The 10,764-nt window shown below is 46.8% G+C and overlaps 1 protein-coding gene across 1 annotated transcript in view; it reads right to left on the bottom strand.

Annotated features, from left to right (window-relative positions):
• LOC139377423 (von Willebrand factor A domain containing 5B2) overlaps window positions 1–8,870 on the bottom strand; it is a 19,784-nt gene extending 10,914 nt beyond the window's left edge. The window contains exons 1-8 of the mRNA XM_071120454.1: window positions 8,732–8,870; window positions 8,321–8,536; window positions 4,141–4,366; window positions 3,852–4,009; window positions 2,955–3,086; window positions 2,700–2,824; window positions 2,304–2,480; window positions 625–735 (exon numbers count right to left, since the gene is read on the bottom strand). Coding sequence (XP_070976555.1) covers window positions 625–735; window positions 2,304–2,480; window positions 2,700–2,824; window positions 2,955–3,086; window positions 3,852–4,009; window positions 4,141–4,366; window positions 8,321–8,536; window positions 8,732–8,870 — 1,284 coding nt within the window. The remainder of the gene's footprint in view (window positions 1–624; window positions 736–2,303; window positions 2,481–2,699; window positions 2,825–2,954; window positions 3,087–3,851; window positions 4,010–4,140; window positions 4,367–8,320; window positions 8,537–8,731) is intronic.
• Between the last annotated feature and the right edge of the window lie 1,894 nt (window positions 8,871–10,764).

Below are 10,764 nucleotides of genomic sequence, written 5' to 3'. Positions count from 1 at the left end.
GATTAATTAAACCAGACAGAGAGAGAGGGAGAGAGAACAGGTTAGGTGGCTATTGCTCATCCTCGTTTTTCTCATTGTAATATGCATGAAAGGTCACCATATGTTGTTTAACTGCAGTTTGTCCTTGCACAGCCCTGGTCTGGCTAAAACCTGATACTCAGCTGCTAGGGCAACCCTGGTGTGAGCTGACCTGGACTCTGAATGAGGTGGAACAGAGAGGGGGACAGGACAGAAGGTCCACAAGTGATTTATTTTTTAAAGTTCATCAAGGTCCTGCTGAGAACACCTTGTCTGATTGAGCATGTAAAGCTCTTCACTTTAACATGGTTTGTAGATCTTCATACATGTAAGGTTGGATGGAAGCTCATGGTTGTTCAGCAAATGGAGACCCATTGTCAAGGTTACACAGTATACTTCACATTCATTTGGCGATTGAGCCCTGCAGATTTATCTTAATGCATATATATGGATCTACAATCTACATATATATGGATCTACAATAACAGATTGTGGGGAATATCAGTGCAAGTCAATAATAGATTAATTCTTTGAGGTGTGAAAGCATCTGACAAACTTTGACTTTTTAGGGTCAACTATTCATTTGAGCTCTGACGTAGTACTTACATCTGTGCAGAGCTTGCTGGTGGTGAACAGGGCTTTGATGGTGGTGCCGAAGCCTATGATGTTGAGCATGGTGCCTGGAGGAAGACTCTTCAGAGCTACCACCATTGGTTCCTTGGGACAGGAAGTAGACATGGGTTTAGTATACCATCTATTGCACCTTGCCTATGTCGCTCGGCCATCACTCATCCATATATTTATATGTACATATTCTCATTCACCCCTTTTAGATTTGTGTGTATTAGGTAGTTGTTGGTGAACTGTTAGATTACTTGTTAGATATTACTGCACTGTCGTAACCAGAAGCACAGCTTGGCACAGCTTGGAAAATTCCAGAAAATTATGTCATGGCTTTAGATGCTTCTGATAGGCTAATTGACATCATTTGAGTCAACTGGAGGTGTACCTGTGGATGTATTTCAAGGCCTACCTTCAAACTCAGTGCCTCTTTGATTGACATCATGGGAATATCAAAAGAAATCAGCCAAGAGCTCATAAAAAAAATTGTAGACCTCCACAACTCTGGTTCATCCTTGGGAGCAATTTCCAAATGCCTGAAGGTACCACGTTCATCTGTACAAACAATAGTACGCAAGTATAAACACCTAGGGACCACACAGCCGTCATACCGCTCAGGAAGGAGACGCGTTCTGTCTCCTAGAGATGAACGTACTTTGGTGAGAAAAGTGCAAATCAATCACAGAACAACAGCAAAGGACCATGTGAAGATACTGGAGGAAACAGGTACAAAAGTATCTATATCCACAGTAAAACGAGTCCTATATCGACATAACCTGAAAGGTCGGTCAGCAAGGAAGAAGCCACTGCTCCAAAACCACCATAAAAATCTAGACTACGGTTTACAACTGCACATGGGGGAAAAGATCGTAGGCTTGCAAGGGGGAGGCTTGCAACCCGAAGTACACCATCCCAACAGTGAAGCACGGGGGTGGCAGCATCATGTTGTGGGGTTGCTTTGCTGCAAGAGGGACTGGTGCACTTCACAAAATAGATGGCATCATGAGGATGGAAAATGATGTGGATATATTGATACAACATCTCAAGACATCAGTAAGGAATTTACAGCTTGGTCGCAAATGGGTCTTCCAAATGGACAATGACCCCAAGCATACTTCCAAAGTTGTGGCAAAATGGCTTAAGGACAACAAAGTCAAGGTATTGGCGTGGCCATCACAACGCCCTAACCTTAATCATATAGAAAGTTTGTGGGCAGAAGCGTGTGCCAGCAAGGAGGCCTACAAACCTGATTCAGTTACACCAGCTCTGTCAGGAAGAATGGGCCAAAATTCACCCAACTTATTGTGGGAAGCTTGTGGAAGGCTACCCGAATCGTTTGACCCAAGTTGAACAATTTAAAGGCAATGCTACCAAATACTAATTGAGTGTATGTAAACTTCTGACCCACTGGGAATGTGATGAAAGAAATTAAAGCTTAAATAAGTAATTTTCTCTACTATTATTCTGACATTTCACATTCTTAAAACAAATTGGTGATCCTAACTGACCTGAGACAGGGCATTTTTACTAGGATTAAATGTCAGGAAATTTGAAAAACGGAGTTTAATTAAATGTATTTGGATACGATGTATGTAAACCTCCGACTTCACCTGCAGGCGTAATTTTATCCCTTCCTCTTCACTATGTGTTTTCTCCATCATCACCTTGATGCGGTGGATGTTGATGCCGCTCATGCTGCCGCTGCGGTCTATGAGGAAGAGCAGTTCCCTGGTGGCACGGTGCAGCTCTGGAGGCTCAGACAGCAGGTCAGGACAGAAGTTGAGCATCAGGACCGGGCTGCTCAGGATGTCCTTGTGGTACCGCTTTCTCACAAACTCCAACTGTACAGGAGGATTGATTGATAGAATTTATTAGACAATAAAAAAACAGATACAGCCAGAATATACTGTGTGTTCATCCAAATAATGTATAGATGTATTATAAGGACATGAAAGGCTATTTGCTGGGTACTGGGTTGGGTAAATAGTTTAAAGGAAATATAATGAAGCCACACACTGTTGTTTGCGCCCACTGATTGTTTCGCTTTCGGTCCAGCTCACCTTCTTTTCTGGTTCCAGCTCTTTGCGAGCACAGCGAATGAAGTCGCGGCGGGAACAGATCTGCTGCTCGTATTGGCTGAAGGTGAGCCGACCCCTCTCCAGGATGACCAATGGGCTGTGAGGCTCTGGAGTAGAGAGTTTGGAGACAGAACTCATGATCAGTGACATAAGGAAGGAGGCCATCAGAGACTATTGTGACACACGCACACACACACGCACACATGCACAACCACACACACAGACACTCTCTCTCACCGCTGAGGTGCAGTATGATCTCTATGTGTCTGTCATAGGGGTGTTCCTGTGCCAGGGTGATGTAGGTGGAGGAAGCACTCTGGGCGCTGGGGTCTGCATCTGCCCTGAGTGCATGGGTAGGGCTTTCCAGACCTGGGAAGGAGAAAGGGACAAGAGAAGCCCAGTTCAACAACAACACTTAGGTGAAGGGGATAGGGGTAGGGGCCAGCTAGAGGAAGGGGCTGGGGAAAGGGTACGCTCCCTCTCAGACAGGCCGGAGTGATTCCACTCCCATACAGGCCCTCCTAGTGCCCAATCTGATTGACTAGCCTAATTCCCAGGGCCAATTGTATCTGTCACTATATCATTACAGGAGACAGGGAAAAGATAGAAAGAGCTGTTTCTCCCACCCACTCAAGTGTTTGCTGTACTCAAAGAACTCTGCGTCACCAAACCAGGAGGAGATAGGGATGATATTGTAGTGATCCTCGCTATATGAGCCAAGTGGCACGATGCCTAGGGTGTTTGCCTTTCTCACCAGCGACCCGGGTTTGCTTCCCTGCCCGTCCGTTTACTACACTGGTGTCAAAAGTGGGATGGCGGCAGTAAGGCCATCGGAATTGCACGGCCCAGAAGTGTGAGGGGGCTGTGAGGGGCCGAAGCACGGGGATGTGCTTTTCTGTTCTAAGGGGGCAGTGTATCAAGCCTATATGAACCAAGTTACAATTACCACCAAATGGGTTAACCCTATTTGCATGATGCGTAGGCCTTTCATGCCAGTGACCCTGGTTCACTTCCCTGCCCTGCTGTTTGCTACAATAGCAAAGCTACTTCGTGGGAAAGAGGTATGTTGACATCAATGGGACTTCCTGGGTAAATAAATGTGGGCCGATAGATGGGTATATAATATGGGTATACCAGCCAGCAGGCATGCCCCTCGGACCAGCAGCTGGAAGTTGAGCTCATAGGGTGCCAGGTTGGTGGCAGGGCTGTTGAAGATGGCATGGGCACACTGTTGCTCCGAACCCAAAACCCTCTCCTGTTTCCCTGAGGTGGCTCCAAAACAACTGGTGGGTCTGGGGGGGGAATATTAAGCACCAGAGTTTGAATTACACATGACCTTTTGGTTGTTTTTATTGAATTGAATGAATTTTATTGACATCAAACTACCCAACATTCAGATCATTTTCAAGGGGGAGGGAAATACCCTGTTTCGTCTGATTTCACCCCATTTTCGCTTTTGCTTGCAGTCACCCGCCCTGTGGCGATGGGAGTGAGTACTGTGGGGTAGACCAGGCGGATCGCGCCACTCTTCAAGGTGGGGAGTTCCACGGTCGTACTTATGATGACAGATACTATGTCCATCGAGCCAATGACCCCTGTGCCTACGACGAAGGTGGTTCGCTCCAAGTCTTCATCCAGGATGAGATGGCCTAAAAGACAGAGATTCAGATAAAAAATGGTCAGTGCATGGTTCCATGGATTGAATAGAATCCTAACATTCACTTCAAGTCGATACATTTTTTTACACTAAGTGAAAGCCATTTCACGAAGAGGCAAGACGACAAATCCTTTTAGCTTCAGTCCTCTGCCCCATCCTACAAGATTATACCATTCTGTTAAATGAATCAAATGAATGAGGTAAAGGGCATTTCTATTCTGGTAGAGATTCTTTACTCTTCTACAGTTCTAAATGTATAGCCTACAAAGTGATGTATAAAGAGAGTTCCAGGATTCATAATAGGAATGCATGCCTGGGTGTTGTGATACGTTCAGAGATAGGTAGGAGGTCTCTCTGAACGAGAGGGAGACTAATGGCATGTCTCCGGGTGGGCGGTCTCACTAAATGGATTAGCTTGAGACTCTTCAGTAAAAGCCTAACTGATTTCTTTTAGCGGCTGGTTTGGATGAGCAGGGTATTAGGTACAACTTTACATTCCTGTCGTTTAGCAGACACTCCTATCCAGAGCCACTTACAGTTAGTGCCTTCATCTTACAATACAGTGGATAGGCGAAACGACCACATGTCGCAGTCTTAGTTAATACATTTTCCCTCAGTAAAGAAGTTATCAGCTAAGTTAGTGCTAGTGGAAAAGACAAGTGCAAGGTCTTTTTTTGGGGGAGGGGGAGGTAAGACAGCTTTATTATGGTGATAGATGCTGAAGATGCTGAAGAGTTAGAGTTTCAGACACTTTCAGAAGATTGGCAGGGACTCTGCTGTCCTAACAGGGACTCTGCTGTCCTAACAGAGCCTCTGCTGTCCTAACAGGGACTCTGCTGTCCTAACAGAGACTCTGCTGTCCTAACAGGGACTCTGCTGTCCTAACAGGGACTCTGCTGTCCTAACAGGGACTCTGCTGTCCTAACAGGGACTCTGCTGTCCTAACAGAGACTCTGCTGTCCTAACAGGGACTCTGCTGTCCTAACAGGGAAAATGTTTACTGTCACACACCAGATAGGTGCAGTGAAATGTGTTGTTTTACAGGGTCAGCCATAGTAGTACGGCGCCCCTGGAGCAAATTAGGGTCAAGTGCCTTGCTTAAGGGCACATCTACAGATGTTTCACCTTGTCGGCTCGGTATTCAAACCAGCGGCCTTTCTTTTATTATCCCAACACCCAAGCGCTACATGCCGCCCAATAAAACTATCAATAAAACGATCACATAGAATGGCAGCTGAGGGAGAGTTGGGAGGCAGAGGGGAAGCAAAGGGGTGGGGAACAGGAATGAGACTGATGTGGTATTTGAAAACTCCCAATCAGGTCAGACACACAGAGGAGACCTGGTGTGCCTTAGTCCCTGGTGTTCCTTAGTCCCTGGTGTGCCTTAGTCCCTGGTGTGCCTTAGTCCCTGGTGTGCCTTAGTCCCTGGTGTTCCTTAGTCCCTGGTGTTCCTTAGTCCCTTAGTCCCTGGTGTGCCTTAGTCTCTGGTGTGCCTTAGTCCCTGGTGTGCCTGAGTCCCTGGTGTGCCTTAGTTCCTGGTGTGCCTGAGTCCCTGGTGTGCCTTTGTCCCTGGTGTGCCTTAGTCCCTGGTGTGCCTGAGTCCCTGGTGTGCCTTAGTCCCTGGTGTACCTGAGTCCCTGGTGTGCCTGAGTCCCTGGTGTGCCTTAGTCCCTGGTGTGCCTTAGTCCCTGGTGTGCCTGAGTCCCTGGTGTGCCTTAGTCCCTGGTGTGCCTGAGTCCCTGGTGTGCCTTAGTTCCTGGTGTGCCTGAGTCCCTGGTGTGCCTTAGTCCCTGGTGTGCCTTAGTCCCAGGTGTGCCTGAGTCCCTGGTGTGCCTTAGTCCCTGGTGTGCCTTAGTCCCTGGTGTGCCTTAGTCCCTGGTGTGCCTTAGTCCCTGGTGTACCTGAGTCCCTGTGTTGTCTCTCTACTGATTAAAGATTACTTCGTGAAAGTTAGAGAAATGAAAACATGAAATAGGACCAAACAGAATCTGTGGGCAGTGGTGAAAAGTACATAAGTTAAAATACTTTAAAGTACTACTTAAGTACTTTTATGGGATAGCTGTACTTTACTTTTATATTTTTGACAACTTTTACTTTTACTAAACTACATTGCTAAAGAAATTAATGTACTTTTTACTCCTTACATTTCAATGATACCCAAAAGTACTAACTACATTTTGAATGCTTAGCAGGATAGGAAAATGGTCTAATTCACTCACTTATCAAGAGAACATCCCCAGTCATCTATACTGACTCTGATCTGGCAGATTCACTAAACACAAATGCTTTGCTTGTAAATGATGTGTTGTAGTGTGCCCCTGGCTATCCATAAATCAAAATATCAAGAAAATCGTTCCGTCTGGTTTGCTTAATATGAGGAATTTGAAATGATTTATACTTTTACTTTGATACTTAAGGATATTTTAGCGATTACATTTTCTTTTGACACTAAAGTACATTTAAAACCAAATACTTTTACTAAAGTATTTTATTGGGTGATTTTCACTTTCACTTGAGTCGTTATCTTTTATGGTATCTTTACTTTTACTCAAGTATGACAAATAGGTACTTTTTCCACCACTGTCTGTGGGTTATGCCCTAAGCTTTTAGAAATGAAAAATACCTTCTGATACACTCCTTCCCTCCTTCTATCCATCCAGCCCTATCTCTACCTCCCTCCTTCCCTCCTTCTATCCATCCAGCCCTATCTCTACCTCCCTCCTTCCCTCCTTCTATCCATCCAGCCCTATCTCTACCTCCCTCCTTCCCTCCTTCTATCCATCCAGCCCTATCTCTACCTCCCTCCTTCCCTCCTTCTATCCATCCAGCCCTATCTCTACCTCCCTCCTTCCCTCCTTCTATCCATCCAGCCCTATCTCTACCTCCCTCCTTCCCTCCTTCTATCCATCCAGCCCTATCTCTACCTCCCTCCTTCCCTCCTTCTATCCATCCAGCCCTATCTCTACCTCCCTCCTTCCCTCCTTCTATCCATCCAGCCCTATCTCTACCTCCCTCCTTCCCTCCTTCTATCCATCCAGCCCTATCTCTACCTCCCTCCTTCCCTCCTTCTATCCATCCAGCCCTATCTCTACCTCCCTCCTTCCCTCCTTCTATCCATCCAGCCCTATCTCTACCTCCTTCCTTCCCTCCTTCTATCCATCCAGCCCTATCTCTACCTCCCTCCTTCCATCCCTACCTTCCTTCCTTCCTCCTTCCCTCGCTCTCTCCATCCTTTCCCTCCATCTATCCCTCCCTCCTTCTCTTCTGCCGTACATCTCTCCTTCCCCCCTTTGTTCACCGTTGGTACACTGCATGTCCAGGCTGGATCCCCCGCAGCAGCCCCACTCCAATCTATCCCTCCCTCCTTCCCTTCTGCCGTACATCTCTCCTTCCCCCCTTTGTTCACCGTTGGTACACTGTATGTCCAGACTGGATCCCCCGCAGCAGCCCCACTCCCATCTATCCCTTCCTCCTTCCCTTCTGCCGTACATCTCTCCTTCCCCCCTTTGTTCACCGTTGGTACACTGTATGTCCAGACTGGATCCCCCGCAGCAGCCCCACTCCCATCTATCCCTCCCTCCTTTCCTTCTGCCGTACATCTCTCCTTCCCCCCTTTGTTCACCGTTGGTACATTGTATGTCCAGACTGGATCCCCCGCAGCAGCCCCACTCCCATCTATCCCTCCCTCCTTCCCTTCTGCCGTACATCTCTCCTTCCCCCCTTTGTTCACCGTTGGTACACTGTATGTCCAGACTGGATCCCCCGCAGCAGCCCCACTCCCATCTATCCCTCCCTCCTTCCCTTCTGCCGTACATCTCTCCTTCCCCCCTTTGTTCACCGTTGGTACACTGTATGTCCAGACTGGATCCCCCGCAGCAGCCCCACTCCCATCTATCCCTCCCTCCTTTCCTTCTGCCGTACATCTCTCCTTCCCCCCTTTGTTCACCGTTGGTACACTGTATGTCCAGGCTGGATCCCCCGCAGCAGCCCCACTCCCGTCCGTTGCCACATTGGCCGTCAAGCCCCGATCCTGGGCAGCAGTCCAGACAGCAATCCTCCAGCTTCCCCCGACTCTGGATCTGAACTCCCACCATGCGGCCGGCGATGACCGCCTCAAAGCCCACCACCACCTCCTTCTCCCCCAGCGGGTACACAAACACACCTTGGGGGAGAGGGGTGGGGGGAAGGTGCAAGGGGCATTGAATAAAGGACAACAGACAGCAGTTGAAGAACTGCATTACAGAAAGACAAGACCAAGACTAGATCTGGCTATAGATGTTGTGGCTTGATATGTGACTAACCGATTGCTAAGGCCCAAAATCCCCCCTCCCCCCATGACATCAGTGTGTGACCTCACCCTCCACAGGTTCGGTGTCTGTGTTGGCGTAGGTGAGATGTGCGGTGATGCCCAGGGAGCAGCCGTTGGCACAGGACTTGATGCAGGAGGCCTTGAGGAGAAGCGGGGCCCACGTGGACCGGTTTCTCAGGCCAACCATCGTCTCTGGATGTGAGGAAGAGAGAAAATCCTTGAGTTCAATGTGTGTGTGTGATTGCGTGTGTGTGTGTGTGTGTGTGTGTGCATGTGTGTGTGGGTGTGTGCGCGCGCGTGTGTGCAGACCCATTCAAATGGCCTCAGTTTCTAGCGTTATCAAGGGGAAGGATCAGAAGCACAGTATGGAAAGTTCTTTGACCAATTATGTGCTTCTAAATTAGCCATTCTAAATTAGGCAAGAACATTGGCCTCGAATCAGCTCTGATAATTATTTCAAAATGTCAGCTAAAGGTCCCCACATTTAATGAACCTTGCTGCAGGGCATTTGTGCCAGGTTGGTATAATAAAGAAAATGTAAATATGTACTGTTTTCACATGAATTACCTGTGTAACTGTGAGATATATTTATTTACAGCAGCCCCGTCTTGCCTTGGGCTTCTACTCTGGCAACCGAGCTATCCCCTCTCTCCACCTGCATAGCAACCGGTTGCAGCAGTGTTGAAGGCCAACTCAATCATTAACAGATTGGTCAACACTCCATGGGCTCCTGGGCAGCATCTCCTCAACGGCTACCTGATGCAAATCCATACTATACAGCTTCACAAGTCTTATATGACCACAGAGGAGATAAGAGTGGGTGGGTGGTATGATGTATCTTTAGGTTGTGTTAGTGGCACAATACGGGAGCTCAGGTAAGAGATCAGGTAAGCTTGTTGGGTTACTGGAACCTCTTAGAAAACCTACGTAACAGGTGCTCATCAAAAGAATGTTAGTGTAAATAAGAGATCTAGTAACAAATAGAAACTATTCTCATCTTGAAAAGACTTACATCTTGTTGTTTAGGACTTTAAACTCACAGGGACGTCCTTCCAGTATAACATCACCTTGTTGCTTGCTCTAACCCTGTTGCTTGCATCAGCACCAAACACAACACAACATGAAATAGATGAATCAAACTAGGCAGCCATGTTCTTTACGAAAGCAACACAGCTGCTGCAATTAAGCCCAGCAGGTCAAAGAAGAACATAAAACACACTTCTTAGTGATTGACCTTTTAACCACTCCTTGAATAAAACAATGTTCTGGGAATCTGGACTATAACCTGCAGGTGTAATGGTTTCTAATGGTTTAGTGTTAGCGGACTCACAGCTCAGTGAGCAGCAAACTGTGGAGTGCAGACTGTGACTGTTTGCTTTGGTCTGGGTAATGGTCTCTACATCCACCTCTGACTAAGTAGATCAACAGCTTCCATCTGGCTACTGTGCTTTGGAGGGATGGAGGGGGAGCAGCAAATACATGTCTGTTTGGGAGAAGGGGAGGGCAGAAATAAGCCAAACCAGCATTCAACCACAAACACGCGGTCAGAGTAAAACACACAGCAGGAAAGGTTACTTGTTAAATGTAAATGTCTAGATCTTACAATTAAAAGGTTTCGTCATCTTCCATAAAGTACTACTGAATAAATCTGTTTAACATACGCTTTGGCTGATATGAAAGGGCCCCGGTATGTAGATGGCAAACCCATACTGTGCCTTACCTATTTTGTCTCATAAAAAAATGTCCAAGGGAGATCTGATACAACAGGCTGCTTCTTCTGCTGTTTGGGTTCAGGGTTGTTCTCTATGAATGAAGTAACTTCTGACTTCACCCCTTCTGATTTAAACAAAACCTTTCATACTTGTTTGCCCATGGAAGAACTGGTCAGAAAGTGAGGAGAAAGAGGGCCTCAAATATGACCAATTTTGCATATCCCACCCTACCATGAGACATCCAAGTCTTCAACACTGAAAAATATAAAAGTTGGGTTAGATATTATTTACAAAATTCGGTCATTTTTTAACCTTTAACGTAAATGGTCTAAAAAAAATGTCACATATGTTGTATCTCAGACCCTATTT

The sequence above is a fragment of the Oncorhynchus clarkii genome, chromosome 20 (assembly GCF_045791955.1).
Source record: "Oncorhynchus clarkii lewisi isolate Uvic-CL-2024 chromosome 20, UVic_Ocla_1.0, whole genome shotgun sequence".
Lineage (NCBI taxonomy): Eukaryota > Metazoa > Chordata > Actinopteri > Salmoniformes > Salmonidae > Oncorhynchus > Oncorhynchus clarkii.
The sequence above is the reverse complement of the archived record's forward strand: the minus strand, read 5'-3'. Positions and strand labels throughout refer to the sequence as shown.